Source organism: Wasmannia auropunctata, unplaced genomic scaffold, assembly GCF_000956235.1.
Source record: "Wasmannia auropunctata unplaced genomic scaffold, wasmannia.A_1.0 LD335709.1, whole genome shotgun sequence".
Taxonomy (NCBI): domain Eukaryota; kingdom Metazoa; phylum Arthropoda; class Insecta; order Hymenoptera; family Formicidae; genus Wasmannia; species Wasmannia auropunctata.
In genome coordinates this window covers 600,613-623,792 of record NW_012027181.1, presented here as the reverse complement: position 1 = coordinate 623,792, position 23,180 = coordinate 600,613, and the positions used below count along the sequence as shown (strand labels likewise).

The window sequence follows — 23,180 nt, the reverse complement described above, 5'->3', positions numbered from 1 at the left end:
CTCTTCACAGCTCTGACTGCTATCAGAACTGTTTCGGAGTCCGGAGTACAAAAGTCCATTAATGGAAGTCGAGAGGCGCGCGTGATCGAACTGCAAACTTTGTTTCGCCGTTGGCGTTAAATTTTTGAGGCGCCACCGTTAAAAGCGCCTTGACAAATCGGACACGTGGTTTACACCGCAAACATTCGTTATCTCCTTATCTCACCCGGACGTTTTCGCACGCTCAATATTTCACTGTTTCTCCCGTGATAAATTCGCGCCGAAATTACACGGTGTTTACATAAAACATACGATACGTGCCAGGAACGCGTGTAGGTCGAGAAGGGACAAAGCGGTCGTTCGCGGCGCAAAATCGAATCGAAACGGCAACGCCGATCGATGCGCGATAACGCTCTCATTAATGGGAGCGGGGGAGGGGAATCGTAAAGGGAAGTTATCGGCAGGGTTAATTTACTAATACGTTTAAATCGACACGAGCGCGCGACACGAAGAACGCGGAAGGTAAAATTGTAGACCGGCGATAAAATTAAATTACCTGCGGTGCGATCCAGGCTCGAGAACTTTATACAACTTTACGACATCGATCACGTTCCGACAGTTAAATATTAATTTCTTGAGATGTCGCCGCTTTATACAGTTGCCGCCCGTAACACTTTATTCGGATGTTGAGGATGTACATTTCGAGAAGTAACGAGAGCCTTAAGTGTATCATAATTAGCGATAACGTATCTAAAAAATATATAACAGATATAAATTTGTATAATATTACATGTTCAGCTCTGCAATCCAGATAGAACAAGACAATCATAAATATTGTAATATTCAGTTAAATCTCCTTCTTCTTTTAATAAAAGATAGTCCTTCCTCGCCTATCTCAATTTCCGGCCTGATTTGCCCGCATCGAAATTTCACCGAACATCCCATAAAATCCCGCCTTTTCGCCTATAATTTTCCGTATCGAGATTACTCGCGGCAGATAGTAGACAATTCGATTTTTATTGCATATTACGTTATATAGCCGAAACTTTTACGATACCACCGTCCGTCCCTTCTTGACACACGTACTTTTTTTCCAGACCCACAAACTTGTTTACACCTACTGCGCAGTTCAAGGCTTTTACGAACCTATAATTCAATTTTCATAAGAAACACCGCGAAGGAGACATTTAGATTTACGGACGCGACGAGCGCGATCTTGTCTTTTTATTAAATCAATATCCGAACTCAAGTCTCCAAGCTCGCTGTCCTAAGCTCAACGTCTATCTTTACAGCACATACTTACAGCTTAAATTTCATTATTAAAGATAAACCTCGCAACATAAATTTTGCGATTAATTGTCGTCGTGTTTGATGTAGGTTGTATAATCCGCCCACGCAGTTCGAGTTGACTCAGCTGTTTAATATTCAATACAGGCATTTGGCCTCGCGTCGAGTTTTTCTTTCCCCGTCGTTTTCGTCGCTTAAAATCGAAAGCGTGAAAACGAGCGATGACAGACTCGCCGCGAGCTTTCGAATAAAACGTTGACATCGTGTATTGTCCGGCATCGGTAAATCGATATCTACTGTTATATATCACGGCTTAGCGAAACCAGACAGTCGCAAATCAGACACCGCGCGCGCGCCGGTCTTATAGACGGGTTTATCTGCGCCTGCGATGCGCAGAGTAAAATTTTATACCGCTCTTCCGCTTTATATTTCGGCCTGATCAGACGGCCCCTGCGTTATATATATGTATATGTATATATATGTATATGTATATAGATATATACCCCGCGGACCGCATAAAACCCTCACGCTTGATGCTGAGGCATCAATATCAGGAGGGCATATTTTATAGTCAAACACACGTTCCCGCCGCTCGGTGTGCGCTTTACGTATGAATTATTCCCGCCGCTCGCTGAGCGCACGCCGAAATCACTCAACCCGGCTGCCGGTGTGTTGCGCGAAGAACGAATTACATTGCCGCACTTTGTTAACTTTCAGAGAGCTTGTATCTCGGCCGTTTCCGATGAGCCACCCGTCGCTCGTCACCCGTAAATAATAACGTTCATAACGATATTATAATGTGTTACAATTTCAATAAATATTACCCTCCCGAAAACGCTCACGGACTATTTCTTTTAATAATAAGAATAAGATAATAGGAATAAGAGATCTACGCATAAGCTCTTGATTTTAGACTAGATACTCTATATTGATTTCCGGCGTAAGCTTACAAAATTACAATAAACTCAAATGTACCATTTAAAAAACGAACACACCAAATAAGATCTTGATAAAATCTTAACTCTTGTGATCTTAAATGATTTATTATTGCAAAAATTTCTACAGTCGGTTGTTATATATTGATATACCCGCAGAATTTGCAAGCGCGAGTATACTGCATGATTTGTATACTAGTTAAATTCTAACTTCATTATAGTATTAATAGCATGTTTAATTATGTGTAATAATTATGTAATAGTTTACAATTGGTCCGATTGGATTTTGCCCGATATCGCTATCGTGTATATCGATTAATCTCACGCTTCCGAAATCGTCATTTTACTTCCTGAAACGAAACTCTCATTGACTTTATGATTAGTATGATTCTTTGACTTCTTATTATTTTTCTTTCTTCGTCTTGTATATATTTAACAAGAGCGCTACTTTTTTTTACTTTGATCCCAGAGAAACGTACAAAAGAGAATTCCCAAAAGGAATATAATATCAGGTAGTTACACAATAATACATAAGGTAATCGTAAAAAAAAGAGACAAAAAATTGTTTATCAGATTATCGAGGTTAAATGCAGGCAATTTATTTGCGATCTGCAACAATAGAGCGAATTCGCGCATCTGGTCAAATTAGATTGTACGGCAAATAGGGAGGCGTGCGTAATGTCGATAAAGGTAATTATTTTCATTTTCCATGTGGATTATATTATCACATTGGGCAATCACACCTGATAATTAGCTATAATGTACAATCATCCATCGACAATTCGACATTTTTGCGATCAGCGCGGCTAACATTTCGCACGATCCCTGGCATTTTAACTGGCATTTTAAATGTCAGTTTGAAAGTTAAGCTTAATTGATGCGTCTCGTTTCGTAATTACCGAAAATTCATTAAGAGGCTCTTCAGGTTATAAATGTCACGGATACACTTACATCATTGGCAAACTCGACAAAGAATAAATGGACGTCAAAATAAAATTAAAAAAACGGAATTAAACTATATATTCAACAAAAGAAAATAAACAAGGATGAAAGTAATTATTTTCCGTAATTTTTTGAGCGTCGAATACGATTCCGTTTCTCCTGCTCCTCTATTACACAGTTTAAAGAAATTTATGGTTAAAGTTGCAAAAAAGGGGTTATTTCAATGCGTTTTGGCATATTATAATTATGATATGAGACGATAACGAATGCTGAAGTCTTATTTCAATAAAAATTAGGTATGTTTCTTAGGACTTTCAGCCCTTGAAAGCAATTTATTTGTATCGATTAGTTAAAAAAATATTTCTGATTAATATTGGTTCAATTGCGTCAAAAGAATGAGATTTACATATGCCATTAAAGATCTATCAAACAATTTTTAATTACATTATTCAAGCTTGAGTTTTCAGCTCGCTGAATACCAATTTAATTTCAGTTGATAAATTCAAAAAAGCGGAATTAATATGACAGACGTCAAAATTTAAAAAATGTTTGAATTTTTAGAATAATTCATATACAGAGTTTTTCATAGAATTTAAATTAAATTTATCAACTTTGACATCAAATTAATATTTAGCATTCTGAAAAATTTTTTAAATAACATAATTAAAAATATTTGGAACCTTTAATGACCTATATAATAAGTTTGACACAATCCTATAGTGATCATATATATTTTTTTAACCGTACAATCGACACATACAATTAAAAAACTTGTAAGAGCTGAAAGTCTTGACAATATACTTAATTTTAATTGTAGTAAAGTAGTTATAATAACCTAAAATACTCATAAAAATGTATAGCTCCTTCTTACGACTTTAAACGCAAATTTTTCTAAATTTTGACATGACAGAGCAATTTATTGGTAAACGAGATCATATTCCGCACTGAAAAATTTATGGGAAATTATTCTCGTTTCTTAATTAGTCTCGAAAAAAAGTCATTTTGTTGAACAGTGTTATTAAAGGAAAAAACTGCATCAATAGATCGAAAGATGTTCCTCACAATCACCCGATGAACACTTGAAAATGTAATAATACATCAGTTAAAAGTGTCCATTAACGCGCTTCATCATTTACCCATTGAAATAATTATTCCGAAATTGACAAACGGTTCGCATTAATTCATGTTATATAATACACACGTCGCTCATTGTATAATACGGGGCGCAGATGTGCCTACCTATCATCCGCAGCGCGACTGAAATTTCATCTCGATGCAGTTTACTCTAACATAAACGAAATACCAGCATGATAGTTTCTCATTATCATATCGCTCGCGATAGCGAGTGAAAAAGGAAGAAGAGATAATCACATCGCGCGTGGTTTTCTTTTCGCATTTTTGATAAAGAAGACCTTCGTCACGGTTACCGATGTGTCGCGCGAGTGCGCGCTCGAAAGTAAGTATGTACATTTATTATTCTCAATTGAAATTAACGCTGTGAAGCACTTCGATGAAGCCTCCGGATAGAATATCCCCCGCTATATATTCGTGCCTAATTTGTACGGTTATTGTATTTCATCTACCTCCGTCGCAAATAAACTACAGCGCCATTAAAGTCGAAGGAAAGTAGACACAACGACGTCCATTAGCCTGACACACTATTTCTCCATTACCGCGCGCCTACAATGAGGCGAATTACGAATAATTTTTCATTTTCGTCCTCCTCCCCTCTCCCCCTTCCCTCCCCAACCCGCCCTCTCTCTCTCTCTCTCTCTCTCTTTCCGCCGCCGCCCCTTCTCATGAAAAAAAAAAACTCCACCCGAAACAAATTGCGTACGAGATCTTTCGAAGGGAATGAGAATTCATGCTTGCGAATCTCCGTTCACGAGGCACGTCACCGCCGCCGCGTACCGATGTAGTACGCAATACATGTCTCTGCCGACCGGCTTGATTACGTTTTCGCGAGTATGATACGCGCGCGGGTGTGTGTGTGTGTGTGTGTTGGCTCCGCAAAGATTTGAATATCCGCAGGTTCGCGGTAGCCGGCAGTGATATCGATCGACGAGGTGAAAAGGTGACCGCGTGGCACGCGATCGAATTCCGTGACGCGCTATACGCGCTGTCAAACGTGGGGAATGGGGGAGTCATTCCTGTCCATTTATTCCCGCCGAATAACCGACGATTTCATTAAACTCGTATATATTGTGCCGCTCTATTACGAATCTTCGGATCTTGTTTGCCCGTGATACACGTCTCGCTGTCACCATCATCAAGTCGCGACGCCGCAATAAGGCAGAGATACCGAAAATATCGGGAGACACACCGGTGGCGAAATAATTGAGACACGGCGATCCCCCGGCCGATATTAGTTTTCGCTAAATGGGAAACTCGGAGCTCTCTCATACATTTTCAGAGATTTTGACGGGGCGAAGAAGCGAGATTTCGCGAGAGTCTATGCGAAATTCAAAGATGGGGGGGGGGAGGGAACTGTGCTCGCCGCACATCGACTCGTCGCCGAGACATACACGGGGGGGTTAATGCGAGGCAACAATCTGTTTCAATAAAATTTCAATTCTTCGGAAACGAGCCGTCACGACCCGGGGAACGTCAGCGGGAACCACAAATAATTGTACCCACGGGAATTGCCACTTCGAAACTTCGCCGCTAACAGAATCCTTGTAATAGCCGATGACGGGGTGAGTAGGTAGCGGGCGGCGGAGAAGGATGGGTGGGTTAAGGACATCGTTCCTGCGCCGGAAACTATTGCCGGCGCGTTCGCCGATTCGTATCACGAAATCGTGCAAAGAATGTCGAAGTTTATGAAGAAAGAGCACGTGACGTATCGGTTTACGATTGCAACTTTCGTCCGATAAATCTCCCCCCGTGAACGCGATCGCCCGAAATGATTATTATCGTCGAATGTGAGGGAGAGGGGTTGAAACAGCGACGGAATTACACTTGGAGCGGCAGCCATTTAATATACAAGTCACATCTTGTTCAATAACGTTTAGAGTATCCGTTAAATTTATTTAATCAAACGGTTAACGGTAAAAGGTTTAATCGCAGGCGATATCACATTTCTGTTAATTATGCGTAATTTGAGCGAAAATCTTGCATCCCGTGTACCTGTGGCGAAAGAATGCACTGCTGCAGATTTACCCAATTGCGTACCGCATCATAAACCTGGGAGTTAATTATATGCGCATTGTTAAATCATGGTTTAATACAGTATTATTAAATGATGTTACAAATTCAGATTAAAGTCAACATGCGCGCAAAAGTATTTTTAGAATTTCTGAATTATTATCTGAACGTGCAATATTTCATTAATTTAATTACTGCGTTAATTGCTAAGTCTGCATATGCATTCTTTAAACATGCGCGTTTATTAATTACATTTTGCGTTTTACATTATCATTTTGTTGAATTTTATCGTGCAAGATTGACACTTGGAAATCACCGATTTAAATGAGAATCGTCAAATAATGAATAAAGTTAAAATATTCGTGTAATCATTAGAAATTACTGAAACATTAACCGATGCGATAAATGTGATATCTATTGTTGCATATATATATGTATGATTTTATAATAAACTCATAATTGTTTCCTCCCTCCCCCCATACATTTTCGACAATTATAAAATTAATCACGTGCATATAAATTATTTGGTGGAAAGCAAAATATTGCCTAAATAATATTTTTGCATAATATTTCGCAGAAGCACACACTCGAGTCCGATAATCCGCTGCTATTGAAGAGGGATTGCAACGACATCGATAAATGTATCACGAAATGTTTGGTAACTGCCAGAAAATGCGTGAAATGACGTTAAACCATTATAATTCGCAATGGTTCATTTCTGAATAATAAACGGGACGGTAATACGAGTATGAGTAGACTAAAATAGCAATAGTTCATGCGGTTTTTTTTTAACGAAACTAACAGAGAATCTTCCGTAAAATTCAAAACTATCTCGCGGATAAAACTCCCTGCTTCTACTGACCATTTATATCAGACTACGGTAGCAATCACACACTCCATTAGGCGAAAATTCGCATAAAACTCAGCGTACCATCTTGGACATGGTACGAGGGCATCCAATTTACGTGAAGACAAATATCACGACATTTTCCACGGTAATGAAAGTGGAAGACGCCTTGGCACGACCGTTTTGTTTTCTTACACGGCCGTGTAAGGGCACATAAACAAAGGAGAAAACTATAACACTCGAGAGAAGCATGAAATGGCAAAGAAGAAACAGAAAGCAAAACGGGGAAGGGCGAGAAACAGAGAAAGAGAGAGAGAGAGAGAGAGAGAGAGAGAGAGATAACGAGAGCGTGAGGGAGAGAAAGAGAGTATGAGGGAGGAATTTCCTCGGCGCGCCCCCAGAATTCAATCACACCGTGTTTACAGCTCAGTACACTTAATCCTCTTTATTGGATCCAAAGCGTTTGCCGGTGCGGCGTATCTCAGAATTTGATCAATTTTATGGGCAAAGGATTTGGATGATACTTGCGAACCCTATAGCATCTGTCTATTTTGGCTGTCATCAAAATTATGCCGCGTCTCATTGACCCAACGTTAACAACTTTGCGATACATTTGTTATTCTTGCGAACCTAATCCCAATATACAGGATGTCCCGTGATAGTTTAATGATGAGTTACGGTGATTAGAATATTTAGAATCGAAAGTCTCGATGCGAGGAGAAGTGCATGATTAACCATGTCTTACTTCTTAGTGAATGAGTGTCATAAAAAGGCAATAACAAAGAAATAAAAAGAGAAGATGAAGATTCGCAAGCTTAGGAAAAATATAGTTTATTATGTATTTATCTTTCTTTCGGAATTAATTAAAGCTATTTATAATTATCTTGTGCGCGCGATAATTATTTTTTGTATTAATTATATTTTCAACATTGCTACAATTATATCAAATCCAACGTTTAAACGATTAATATTGACCAACGTATATCGCGTGTTCTGTGATTACATTTATGTACGCGCGCAGTGTATCAATTTTTGAAATTCAGATAATATTATATATCAATTTTTATCGCGCTTATATAAATTTAATTTCTTATACGCTGCAAATACGTACAACTGCGGCAACTAATCAATATCATGACAAGTTAATTATTAATAAGAAATAAATTTAAACTGTTACATAAAAATTATTTAATGCACGTATTATTACATGTGGCGGAGAATCTCTTTGCTTCTTATTTTTCTTTTATAAAACAAATTTAAAATAACTGCATTATATAATTATTATCTTTTCAATCATAAAATTTTTACAATAAATTTTAAATCATGAAAAGCGGATAATTAAAAATTTATATTCAATGATTTAAATTATACATAATTCCATTTTATATTTTAATGTTATTAACACATGTAACTAATATTTTATTCAGAGATAATCTATATAAATTTGATTTCGGCTTCATGTCACTTTACTCTTTCAAGAGATATAAAATTAACTCTTGTACATATATACTTCGAAGTCTTTGTCACTTTAGGGAAATTTTGAAATCATTTATCTATTATTGGTAGAATTAATAAATAACAAAATCATGTTTTTCGGTATTCATTATGATTTGTAGAATACTTTTGAGCGAATAAATTTATTTTTTAATTCATTTACTGATTTTAAAAAAATTAATCAAAATATGATAATTTTTTTGAATACTATGATAAAAAGACTGACGAGGATTCCTTGCGTGGTAATCATGTAAATGAAAAATAAGTGTTTATACTTAAATTAATTAATAAATATGAATAGATGATCTGTGACAGATTATAATAAAACTGATGTGTTATTCAATTAAATTTCTATTTAATTTATAATTAATTAATATTTTAATTCCTGTTTAATTAATAATTTGGAGTTTTAATTTTTTAAATAAATAAATTAACAGTAATTAAAAGCTGGATTTTAAAAAAGTACTATAAAATATATCTTTCTTCATTTTTCTTTTTTTCTGTTTGTGTCACATCAAATTAAAAAGATCTCTGAATACAATTTCTTGATATAGATTCTGAATATTTCATACATCAGTTTATACAATATTTAGGTCCTGAATGTAGAGAAACCAAATCGTAGATCTTATTCTATTTAAAAAATATCTAGAAAGAGGAAAGGAACGGAAATAAATACAGTTAAATATTTTAACAATTTCTTTCTACTATACTTTCTATCAATATTAATCAATTTGTTTATTATATGTATAATCACATGTAATAAATATATATTATTTATAAACATTTTTTCCATTGTATTTTTCAAATCTCCATCATCCATAACATATAAATACTATAAAAAATAAATAAAAATTTTGTATTAAAAAACATTTACATTTTTTATTCTAAGCCTTAATTCATTATTCTTGTTTATTAGTCATATATATTTACGCAGAATTCAAACATAAATTTATTACTATTCAGTATTCTTATGCTTCATTTATTATTTTCTTTAATTATTTTTTAAAAATAAACTTGATATGAAAAATATCCAAAAACATAATTTTTTATTCATTTACTATTAATGTTCTTATTACAAATAATTAAATAATTAAATTTATTGTTTAGATAAATAATAAAAAATGACAGGAGAGAGATTATCTCTTAATTAATTATCTTAATATTCATTGACGGATGATTATACAATAAATCCAGGGTTAAAAATGTATGTTCATCCTTTGTGTTTATTTTAAAAATGTATATTATAATCTATATAGAGTTGCCATCTAGACAATCGTACTGATCCAGAGCCAAAAAAATGAAACCAATTAATTACGCTCACATATGTAATTATCAAGATACAATGGCATTTTATTACTCAAAGCATTCGCGCGATCCAACGGTTTGCGTATCATTTCGCGCTTTCAATCTGAAAATAGTTGACGAATTACACTTAAATTGGCGGTAAATGTTGAAATATATTGGATTCCGAACTATTAAAGAAGCAATTAAATGTTGTAACGAAACAATTTATTATCCCAATCGGCTATCAATTTTTACAATGAAAAAAAGGTATCGATGCCATTAAATAAATAAATAAAATATTGATATATTTAGACAAATAATACCATAAATTTCAAGATTTAAAAACCAAACGTTTCGAAATATTTGCAGAATCTTCGACAGTGGTATTGTACATTTTAAAAAATTAAAAATACAAATGGAAATCCATTAGGTAGATTAATTACATGATCATTTTTTCCTTCGCGAGTATAAATCACATCGATCAGTATGTGATACATTTACGGAATAATAAACGCGCGAGTTGATTAATCGCGCTCCGATATTCGTTTAATGTCGTTTAAAGGCAAACGATCGTCTTTTCCCTGGCACTTGTTGCGACCGCGTCTGGCGAGATAATGATAAGACGACACCCCGAGTGCAGCTTGTGCTCTTACTTGCCCGCAGTAGTCCCACCACGCGTAAACGAAACAATTGCACAACACAAGGCTGTGCACCGCAAAAAAGTAAACATCGAGTGTTGCGCTCTAAACACAAAACTGTTGCTAACACGAGATTTGACGCTAAATATAATGAATGTCAAATATTTTATTGCTTTGAGTTTCAAATTAAATATTAATTTAAACGATCAACAATATTGTAGCTTATATATTTGTAAATTCTGTATCCGGCATGACATTTGTGTATCATTCTGCGTTATCAATACGCGGAAATAGACAGATAAAAAAAATTACGTTTACGTCGGTGATAAGGTATAAACTTTGAAATACACGCGAGACCAAGCGTTAGAGAAATGATTAACGCCTGTGAATATCGCGACACAGTAATAATCTAGATTTCCCGTTTCCTGTCACTTCAATTCTTGCCAGCAATAATATAAATCACGCGAAACGGCAAAGAATCGCAATTTTAAGAATTTTTAGCATTTGGTACCAAAATAATGTATGTGCGCACTTTGTACATACTTATCTAGTTGTACCGTTTACATTACTTACATTATATTATTAATTATACATTTTCCTAACTTTGAAGCCAAAATGGCGGTACTTTATACAATAGCAAATTCAAACGTAAATAAACTCCTAAATTACAAAAAACAATGTATAAAAAAAAGGGCTATTAGGAAACAGTGTACAAGTACGGTTTTTAACCAGTAATATAGTTTCAATTAATAATACATGATGTTTTACAAAAACGATTTAAAATTAAACTGGATAACATTGGCGACTTATACTTTCATTCGCCAAGATTAAAGCCAAGATTATACCGAAAGGTTTGATATAAATTCTAATTCCCTCTATTCTCTTTATTACATATTTTGTGAGTACAGAGTAATAAAGGCATTTGTAGATTTTAATTATTTCTTCAACAATGGATACTAATTGACATGTAAATCAAGACATGTAAATAGAAATACGATTTCTATTTTGTTGAGATTTTTTTAGAATTAAATATCACTTCTTGGATTTACATGTCAATTAGAGTTCCATTGTTCGAGAAATAACTAAAATCTATAAATGCCTTTATTATCTCTCTATCTCTATTCACAAAATATGTAATATATAAAGAGAATAGAGGAGATTAGAATTTATATTAAACCTTTCGGTATAACTGAGAAGAAGAAAAAAAATGCTTATTGATTGCAATAATTCGGAAGTATCCCACATTGCGACAATAAACGTTATCTACGTTTATTACATTTGCGACATGAAACACTTCCGAATATATGCAATCATTAAGCATTTTTTTTCTATACAAGCCGATCCGCTGGCGAATACGTAGATATTATACGTCACAATATTGAGACAAATTTCTCAATCCTTCTAACTCTTGTCAGAGTTAGTGACCCCTTCTCATCGTACTTCTGCGGCGTGCGCTATTTAGAATTTACGCAGATAATACGGGACCTACACAATTTAACGCTGATTCCGAACGTAATTAGAGGGGTTTTCTTCATGGCAAAGATACTTCTCGGTGGTTTACCATATATTGCCTTCCCCGAGAGAGGATAGCAATCGAATAAAAATCCGAATGTTTCCTGGTCGGATTTGAACACGAGTCTTCGACACGGAAAGCAAACGCACAACTCTCTGCGCCACGATCGCTACCTAATGTTTATTGTCGCGACATGCGACATTTCCGAACGCAAAGTCCTCTTTCTTCGGGTGAAATTGTATTGCTATTTGCTGAGATTCTTTAGAATTATGTATCACTTTTCCTTTGAATTTACATGCCAAACAGAATCCGTTGTTGGAGAAATAACTAAAAGATATAAATGCCATTATTCTCTCTACATTTAACGAAACGGAGTTCGACGAAACGAATTGCTGAATGATTTAGATAACGGAAAGCGTCGCACGATTTTATCGTACTTCCATAATTAGTAAACACATATGTACGTGTTTGTAATTGACGCTTCGATACTTTAACGGGCCGATTGATAGCGAGAGAGTTAAACAAATCGCGTAAATTTGCCGCGGTAATCATTAACTGTTTGCAGGGAATCGCGTTTGGCGATTCCTAGCACTTGTCGCGATCGCGCCACGAGAGAGGTAATGTGATGTGACGATGCATGGAGCAACACGCGCCAGGCGCCCGCATAAGCACATGTATACGCACACACCACACTATGCGCCGCAAAGTATAAACAAATGAACGCCGAGCGCTACCGTACACACGTCGGCCAGTTCGTCGTCTCCCTACGAAATATTTAACGTACTATAAGTAAATATTGAATATCCTGTATGTTGCATTTTGAGATTAATTTTAACGAATAAACATGTTAATTCTCTTCATGCATGTTTGAACAAGCCAAAACTCCTTTATTTTTGTAATTGTCACAAAAATATATGTATATACGTCATTTTCATCAATTATTGTTACTTTAAGTCAAATTTTTACATCCCGAAAAAGGAAAGAGATTGAGCATAATTCTAATAAAACAAGAATATTTTTGTATGACTTTAATAAATTGAGAAAATGAAAAAGAGAAATTCGTAGAAAATACAACGTCTCATTTTCGTGATTTATTAAAATCACATAATTTTATGCATCCCAGGATATAAAAAACATTTGAGAAAAAGTGGTATAATAAATTAATTTCTATTTTCCCCGAACAAATAATGATAAATTTTATTCCATTAAAGAATGAATTTAATATTAAATTTAATAATTCATTTTATACTGACGTAGTTAGTTAGATGTGGTTTAATTATTTAAATACATTTATATATATACAATTTTAATTTTAAAAAGGGATTAAATTATTTGTGTAAGAGATTAAATTATTTAAAACATCAGTTTAAATTTGCTATTATAAACTTGCCGATTGCCATAGTGTACGCAGCATTTAAGAAATAAAAAAATCAGCTTCGCGGTCAATATCACTTAAATTATAAATTGACAACAAATTTGTGTGTAAATCGTGGTTTCATAATTTTCAATTCTAATTAATCTTCAGAGCTCACAAACTGCTAGATGATTACAGAAGTTCATTCAATTAATAAATATTAATCAAACAATTATTGCAATATTATATTTGTTATATTGGAATAAGTAATAAATTTGATCACAAATTGCCAGACGTTTTCTCACTAAGAACTGCAAAACAATTTAGCGTGTTGTCCGGAGAAGATCACTAAGAAGTCAGTGTTTTTTTCATAATTTTTTCGAAGTAAGCTAAGATTTGCCTATAACTATAAATACAATGCAAAGTACTCGTTAACAAATCGGAAAGTCTATATGCTAGCGTTAGAAATAAATCACAGAAATAATCGGCAGAAATAATTCAGGTCAAGTCGCAGAATAACTTCGTATAACACGATGTGAGAAATTATTTCTGTCTGCAAGTTATAATAAAATACAAGTGATTTTCCGAAACGTATCCACTTGTCGTATATTATATCTACTATAACTCCCCGTGATGATATCTTCAAGTAAACAGACGTTAAATTTAAGTTTACGTCTCTGCTTTTTCAGTTTTCCTCCCCTTTGCAAAATGCATTCGCGTTGCACAAACGGTTAAATTTGACGACAGGCTGCCAGACATTTTCCTCACTGTGAGAAACTAGAAAATTACGGTTTAGCGAGTTGTCCGGAAAAGTAACGGACCAAAGTGTGATAACAAAGCGCGCTCCGTGCGCGCGGGTGCATTTACAAAACGCACGCACAAAGCTGGCATCCGTTTGTAAACCGCTGGTGCTGTAATGATACAGGTTTTACAGCGCGTTCCTTTCCATTTCCGCTCTCGTGTTGCGCGCGTGGCTGGCACACCGAAGAGGCGGATCGAAGATAGCAATAATTAGTGGAACATGAATCGCTGAATTCCAGTGCCTGTGGATCGATAATGCTCGCGACACACTCTACGGACAAGTGATTTACATACCAGCGTGGCAAAAATTTCCAGCAAACGTGTGTTAGTGCGACGATCGACGGTATTCTCGGAGAGAAAGAAAGAGAGAGAGAGAGACACCCGAGCATAAATAACTCCTTGAAAAACGGTCAGAAAACGATGCGTTGTATCTCATGTTTGAAAAGCGTGTCGCGCACGCGATAAATTACCCTTTACAATATTAACCGTCCGAATGCCCGGTTACTCTATCTCACTGTTATTAATGCAGGAGACCACAAATGTTGTTGAAATACACGATTGCTCTCGGGATCTTCGCGGACACCGAGAAGACGCTTGAGACATTTTTTAAAGCATTCCGGTTGCATTCCGACGTAATATAATGCGGCAGGATTTAACAGAGGGATCCGTCTGTCCTTAAAGGCAAGACCGTCTATTCTTCTATACAACAATCTCCGCAAACGTTTGGATTCGTCTCTTTCTCTCCTCGTAATTCATCATAACTAATGCAGAAGCGTTATTCACAGACGGCGTTTAAATCTTTATAAACTAATAGCGCTCGAGTTGCGTCGCGAATAAATTCTCGACGAGATTAATAAAGAGCAGCATTGAAAATTGTCTGGTGTATAATGACCGAGCCGCCGTTATCAGATTATCTCAGATTTATTATGATTCGATCGACAAAATCGACAATCGTATCATCTTCGTATAATTGACATCACCGAATCATATTCGGGGGCAGAAGTTCTGTAGGACTAACGTCGATCACACAGTCTTACGAATATCGAGCAAAACAATCGCCACGATATAAACCACCTGTTACACGTGCCAACTTTTTTATAATTTCATAAAGACGCAACTCAATTTACACACCTATTAAGCATTTTGCGTGCTTTATTAACGCGATAATGTTACGACCGAACTTCGAGCCTCCCATTCGAAAACGCATTCTTTTCTCGCGCGCGCGCGCGCGAGCACGCAACTTTTCTTCCTCTGGAATGCAGACTCGCGGATAAACAGCGTGCCGGTTTTTCAAACTTAATTAATAATAATGCGCACGTTCTCCACAGGTACAATGCCCCCCCCCCGATAAACAATGCCCGGGATTTAAAAAGAAACGCTAATTGACTAAATAAATGGCAAACAGTCTTATTCCGCTCAGGATATCCTTCATCGCGCGCGGGGGAAAAAAAATTGCGTATAATTACTTTATACGAAAGTGGGAGGTTATTATTTCACGCTGACGTCTAGCGACATAATTACCGGGGACCGGTAGGTATTCCCCTAGCAGAATTAAAATGTAAACGAAGTTAGAGAAACAGCAATAAAGTTAATGACACAACTACCGGGGAGATCGTTAAGAAATGAATCCCCGCGTATCGCACTTTTTGTTCGGTACGACCTTATACACCTCGTCCAACGTAATTTTCACGAATATGAAACAATTTCGATCTCGGAAGTTTCGCGCGGAACTGTCAAGTACAGCATAAAACGGAATCGGGCGGTAAACGCGTCTCTTCCGCGACGCGAAAAATACTCTCGTTGCGAGTCTGGAATTGCACGCAGTGATGCATCGGCATAGGAAAATTTCATCAATATGGTGAGAGAGAGAGAGAGAGAGAGAGAGAGAGAGAGAGAGAGAGAGAGAGAGAGAGAAAGAGAGAGAAAAAGAAGACACTTCCATGCTAGGTCTTTTTGTATATATAAATTAAATCGTGCAATCTGAAATTTTTTACGACGTCGAAAGAATCATCGTCGTTGTACACTTAATCCAGAACTTCTAATCGAGAACAGAGTTTTTTTTATATAATCCGAGAAAATTACGGATTTCTGACTCTTATTATATGACTCGTTTTCTCGCGTTACACAAGATTCCCAATTACGATACCTTACTCTCTGTTAATTTAAAGTAGTATCACGATTTTATTTCAAACTTAATAATGATCCTCGCGCGCTCGTACAATTGTTGTACATTTATTAATTATGATTCTCGTATAGACACGCTAATATTTCGCGCAAGAAAGGGAGGGAAGTTGTCACAAACTATCCGGTACGACACGTGTGACACATGTAAACCGCAGATAGCAGTATCGTTTATGATTCGAAAATAAAGCGCAACATCAAATCACCCGCGAATCTCCATCGCGCTCTCTCGTAAACGTCATAAACAACTGAAGAGTAGCAAAAACGAACGCGCGACGAGGGCAATGAAATGAATTATTCGTCGCACGGCTGCCCGCGAACAAATCGGAACGCGTTAAAACCATAAACGCAAACCGAGCATCGAAATTCCTGTCACGCCGGCCTTCTCAATTAGATCCGCCAATTAACGTGTAAAAACCCCGATCGACCTCCGCGTTAACTCCTGATTTCACTAATTTATTGGCGGGAAGAGGTCTACGCGCATATACACTTCCGCTTTAATACCACTATAACGGAGTATTATCTTAAGCATTATATGAGGTGGATGTCTCTTTATCGCATTATAGGAAGAGTGTTATCAATATCTTACTTGCATAAAAGGATAAAAGCCTGGGATATATATCCCCGTCTACGTCGTCCACAAACTTGTCCCAGTGACATAATTCCCCCTCCCCCCCCCATCTCTCTTCCTTTTAAAACTCTTGAATAATTTTAGAACATCTAACTAAAAGATTATATCGGTTTTTAATTAAAACTCGGGGGTACAGAGGGTAATCGAGAACCATTCAAGAATCCTTACCGTCATTAATTTTCATTACATCCGATAACATTTTTTATTTAAATTCGATCACATATTAATCAGATATAAAGAAATGATGAACTTCGCAATTGGTTCGTCCAGGGAAAAGAGAAATTTACTTTTACGATTGAAACTTTTATGACGAGAAAAAGACTCGGAAAAAGTTCGCTTAACTTGCACGATAAAATCACAGCCAAATGAACTTCGTCGTACAATCATCAACAGCATTACAGAGTGCAGTTTTACTCAAAGTACGTCCGCGGAGAAGACGTGCTGTATACTCCCTCACAGATTTTGCGAACGTATCGCAAGTACCGGCATAGTTTCCCACGAACTGCCGCCACCTCGACAGGCGACGATAGATAGACGCTTAATGAGCGACGTAATTAACAGTCTCCGGTGCACTACAGGTGTCATCTGCGTGATCTCCCTCCCCGTTTCCCCTCCTTACCCCGGCACGCGCGACGAGACAAACCCGCGGAGAGATCGACGATCGACAAACGGCCGCGAGAGAGGCATGCGAACGCGGATATGGAATGCGTATGGTGTGTATAATAGCAGCAGGGGCACACGCATCGCTTACTCACCGACAAGCTCCGTACGCACGCCCACCAGGAGAGTGGTCACTACCAGAAGGGGCACCTGTCGTCGGCGCGGGCACAGCACGGCACGTTTCTCACCCATGATCATGTCTCGCACGTGCGGTCGCAATTCGCGTGTAGCGCGACACGAGGGTAGCCGCTGCCGCGTCGAGACTGAACTCTCCCGACCTGCCGCGAGGCTACGTACATCCGACGCGCACGAGGCGAGTCGCCCCCTTCGTCTCCCCCTCTCCGCCTCATCCTCCTCCTGTTCTCTCTCTCTTTTGCCCTCCTCCCTCTCCTCCCTCGCCGCTCTATCGCATAGCACCCCCGTCGCGCGCGCGAGCGAGACCGAATCGGAGGGGTTGCTCCGACCAGAGCGCGCCGTTCATCCCTACCACCACAGCGGCCCACACCGTTCATCCCTCTTCGACGTGCCGTGACGCGGCCGCGAGGGGGATGAGAGAGAGACCTCCTCGTCACGGGGCACCACTCGCCACTCGCGCCGACGCTCCCTTAGCCGGCCGGCTGGCTGGCTGGCTGGCTTGGCTGGCTGGCTGGCTTGGCTGGCTGGTTGGCTGCTGGCTGGCTGGCTGGCTGGCTGGCTCGCTCGCTGGCTCGCTCACTCGCCGAGTGCGCGTGGCGCGAGCTTTGCTTTGAGTTACGCTGACACACCTGGATTTACTTAGAGCCCGGTGATTACGGCGGGACCAGAGCGCCCGGTGTTAAGCCTCCTCTCGCAGTCGGACTTATTTCACGCGTCGCTACAGGTGAGCGCGCCGCTTCCTTCTCGACGCGCTGTTAAGGCCGGGTCGCAAGAAGGCGCGTAAAAGTAAGATACAACGAACGAAACAGCATCCCGGTCTTGGTCAACGCCAGCGAGAATTCACTTGGTATTATATAATATCAATGTAGCGGCGTATGTTACATTTTTTGATAAGAAGAATATATTATAAACTATAAACTTATAGCGCTTATATACACGGAAAGAACAATTTTGCTGAATCCACATCTGAAAATAATTTTTATTCAAAAATCAAAATAATTTTGTGCGAAAGTCAAAGTGATTGCTAGAATATCAAAACGTTTTACAGCAATGCTTATCAATTTTAACATTCCAACAAATTATTTTGATGATTTAACAAAAAATTATTTTCAAATCTGTTTTTAGCAACATTTTTAAACCTTTCAACAAAATCGTTCTTTCCGTGTAGTCTTATGAAGACTAAGATTATAAATTATTAATTAAGATTAAACCCGAATTATTGTTTATGTGTCCCCTGCGCAAGAGGAATACAATAAAAATGTAACATTATTAACGGTAAAATAACAGGAAAGTTGAAAAGAAAGAATTATAGGGATGACATTTGTAAGGAAAGTAGAAACGGATAAGATAATAATTCCAGGAAGCAATCAATCAAGACGCCGATGCATCAAGAAGTGCGAAGGAAGTCTGATAATAAAGTTTGAGTAGGAAGATTAGGAAGAGATATCGCGAATAAAGCGACTGGATGTCGAGAAACTACCTTAACCCTCTATCCGGAACACCCCTGGATACCCGGTTACATAGAACATCTCGTCATAATGACCGCTATTCCAGAAAAACACGAGTTATTTCATTCATTTTTTGAGGGGCTATCGCACTTTTCAACCAATTTTTGGTCTTTGGTCATTTGGAATGGAATAATTCAAAACACAATTCAAGTAAAAACTTTATAGCAGTCATAATGACCGATATTCCGGGCAGAGGGTTAATAATCTGATTTATAGAGCCCAAAGTTCAAAGATATCATCTCACGGGCACGCAGCGCGCGTGATGTTTATAATTCGAGTTAAATTATATTTACCTTGCTGAAGCGCGCGCGGCGCGGCCTCTCCGTGTGCGGAGAGACACAAGTGTGGAATATTTGCGTAGCGCGATGCAGCGCGAAATGATTTAAATTCTGCGCACCCGACATCTCTCCTCTCTCTTGGCAGTCGCGTAAGAATGGGGGGGGGGGGAATCGATGCCACTCTCCGACACGATAAAACATTCAAATCCAAAAAGGAGAGTTTCCCTGCGACAACTGATACGAACACAAACAAAGAGATTCCCCTCACTGAAGAATGGGGCAACGTAAGTGGACTACTCCGGCGACGAGGAGCTCTTTGAAGTTACATTATATTTACTCAACGTACATACATCGATCGCCGCGAAATAAAAATTAAGATGTGACTCGTTTCGAACACGATCGGAACATGATATTGAGGTAACTTGATAGAATAAAATAAACATAGAGAATAAATTTTAAATCCATTATTATTATCCGATTATCTGATCTTTAGTTATTGGATGTAGAAATCTCATTTAATATATAATTATGACCGGATCGGTAATTTAATTTATAAAAAAAATAAGAATATTTAATTTCAATTATTTTCCACATGTTACTTTTAATACATTTCCGAATGCTTGAAAATATTTATGTTTTAAGCCCGGATACGTCGTCAATTGATATTTTGCTGTATCGATAAAATGATGTTAAATTTTCTGCTATTAAAAATGAATTATTAATGCGACCTATATATCTTTCAAAAAATGACAGTAAAGAAAGCAAGAATAAATACGTGTATGTAATATTTTTAGGAGAAACAATCGTGCGTTTTATTGAATATAACAAAAATTCTGACGCGTATACACACTCAGTTGGCTCTATTCGAATTATCGTTCTGACATTGCGCTATCAAAGCGAATCTTGTCAATCAGCCCACGTCACAGGTATCCTAGTTGAACCATTGTAAACCATAGATTATCCGAAGCTGAAATGCGATGCGTTCGACAACTGTTTCGATTACTCGCGGTAGAATTGCGCGCTTCCCTCACGAATCAGCCCGATGCCGAGGAGACGTGGACGGGGGAGCAGGGGGGGGGGAGGAGGAAAGGAAGGATTGTATGAAATCGGAAGTTAGTTTTCTTTACATCAGAGGCTTGTATATTTTACTTAAATTGCCCGACGTGGAAAACCATCGTACAACTACGGAAAAACTATTCCGAGCGCACCCCGATAAAGGAACCTGACGAGTAATTGGAAAAACCGGCGAGCGCGAAACTTTTAGACGATCGATTCCCGTACACAGATTGGTGGGCAGAATCGGGATAAAGGAACCGGAGGTCCTTCGCGGAAGATCCGCGTGATCGTGTAGTCAAAAGCAGACTTATTCGCCGAAACTTTGTTTCCATCGCTTCGATACGGAGAGGAGGGGGGGGGGAGGCGTTATACATTCGAAGAGAGCGCGCGCCTTTAGGCCAAAGACGTCGTATTACGTAATTCTATCGGTATATAGGTCCGCGCGCGCGCGCCGCGTGCTAGCAGCAGCAACATCCGGGTGATGTACGATCCAACGAAACGTGCATGAAGGACACTGTATCACGGGGTCCGATGATATATCCCCTTCAACACAGTCTCGAAACTCCCCGGCAAGCATACAACGGAGCCCTCCCCCCCTCCCCGCGCGGCCCTCGGCCCTCCTCGACTGGCTGCACAACCAATGTCGCTCGATTACACACATCGTCGATCCGCCTGGAGGCTCCTCAAGTTTCCCGATGTGTTATACGCGTTCGGCGTCTCTCTCTCTCTCTCTGTGATACTCCGGTGCGCGCGACCGAACGAGTCTGACGTCTGACTATTGCACGCATGATATCTGGCGCGCGTAAAATGCCGTTATGTAAATTCCCCGTCCCGCGCGCGGACGCGCGCATCGCGGCACGGAGCGGCGCGGCGCGCGGAGGACGTCCCGCGAAAGTTGCGAAATGTATTCTCACGTGTACAATGTCCGAGAATGAGGAGCCGCTTATATTAAACATGTACGTGTATATATATGGCAATCTATAGTCATGGTATACGTATTTGCATTAATTTATAATTCGTATTTGCATTTGCATGTTGCGCGAGTCGCGATTTCGAGGTTTTCGTCCGGCGGGAAGCTCCACCGTCGATTATAATCGAGGCAGTTTGGATATCATTATGTCCCAGGCTTCGCTAATTGCGCGGCAATAAGGTAATACACTATATGAATAAAGAACATCGCGCGCTACACATACAGAAGAAGAATTTGAGGAAGCATTAATTTATTCAAATGAATCAATACTTCGTTCGCGAAATATTGCAAAATCGTTTTTCACATTTTCCGCAATTTCTATGCAAACCGGCGGACGATAATCGATGGTTCAATTTCGTCTCTACCTTCCGTCAGACCGAAGACAATGGCTATCCGTTTTTCCGACAAATTTTTCCCGCTACCCTCTCGTGTCGTCCGCGCTTTGGCGTGTCCTCCGGCCCGGTGATCGCTACGCGGTAAAAATTTATCGTGGAAAATTGAAGTGCCACGGAATAATTGCTCGATCAGAAGCGATCGAGATTCCAGATAGCGGCCCCCAAACGATCGAGCCACGCGATAGAGCCCGACCCCCCGATTATTGCGTGCCGTTCTGTGCCCCCTCCCCCCTCTCCCTCCCCTAAGTCGGAGTGCGAGGACTCACGAAACTGCAACCGACCCTGTTGATTACGATATTTCGCCAAACTTTTAATTTTTAGCCCTCGGTCGCTATCGACCGTTCCGATAATTTAATATTTCGTCGTCGAGCATGTGTTTTAGCATATAACGATTTTTATTGTATGTAAATTTTAAGAACAAGTATGAAAATTGCCCATTGTCTAGATTTCTATTTATCTTTGATAAGAAATGTATTTCAGAAAATTTAAGAAATTTTACTTTGGTTTCTAATTTTATTCTTTATACTTATAATACTATTTATTTTTTCATTTCTCGAAAGAATAAAAAACGATGAGTGGAAGGAAGGATTTTTATTCCCCTACATTGAACAGATTCGATTTTGTGCAAATGTGAGAGAGAAAGAGAGCTGTATATATACGAAAATTCGACAAATGGCGCATATAAACACTCACCAGGATGAACGAGCGGCAATCTCCCGTCTCGGATTAATCCCTTTACTGCTATCCCTCGATGTTCCCTCAATGTTTAAGCCGTCCCTTCATGTCCCTCGACGCACCGAATTCTGGATGGCGCACAAAACGCTCGTCGAATGCCGCGAAATACGCGAACGCGCGCGCGTATTAGGGAACGAATCGTTCCATTAGACCGGCGATTCGAAACGCGAAGCGACCATTCACCGATCATCGAAACCGAGAGGCCGTGTGAGCCGATTAATAACATCGAGATGACCGCCCGTCACTATATTCGGCACCCGTTTACGCGCGCGAAACTCACTTCGAGGACAAAAAGACGCGAAAACGCGGAACGCGATTCGGTTATGCGCAGTCATATGTCCACATTATAGCGCATTCGGGTAGCACACTGTTAGTGCTGGCGCATCATTCTACCTTTATCATTTATTAGACGT

General features: G+C 38.8%; 1 protein-coding gene across 2 annotated transcripts in view; it reads right to left on the bottom strand.

Moving 5' to 3' along the window:
• Positions 1–22,788, bottom strand: part of LOC105456339 (neurotrimin) — a 195,018-nt gene extending 172,230 nt beyond the window's left edge. The window contains exon 1 of one of the 2 annotated variants that reach the window (XM_011700299.1): positions 22,726–22,788. Coding sequence is in view for 1 of the 2 variants with exons in the window: in XM_011700298.1 (XP_011698600.1) it covers positions 17,786–17,888 (103 nt within the window). In the remaining variant the exon portion in view is untranslated. Of the gene's footprint in view, positions 1–17,785; positions 17,932–22,725 lie in introns of those variants that run through there. The other variant, XM_011700298.1, reaches the window with a different exon arrangement.
• Between the last annotated feature and the right edge of the window lie 392 nt (positions 22,789–23,180).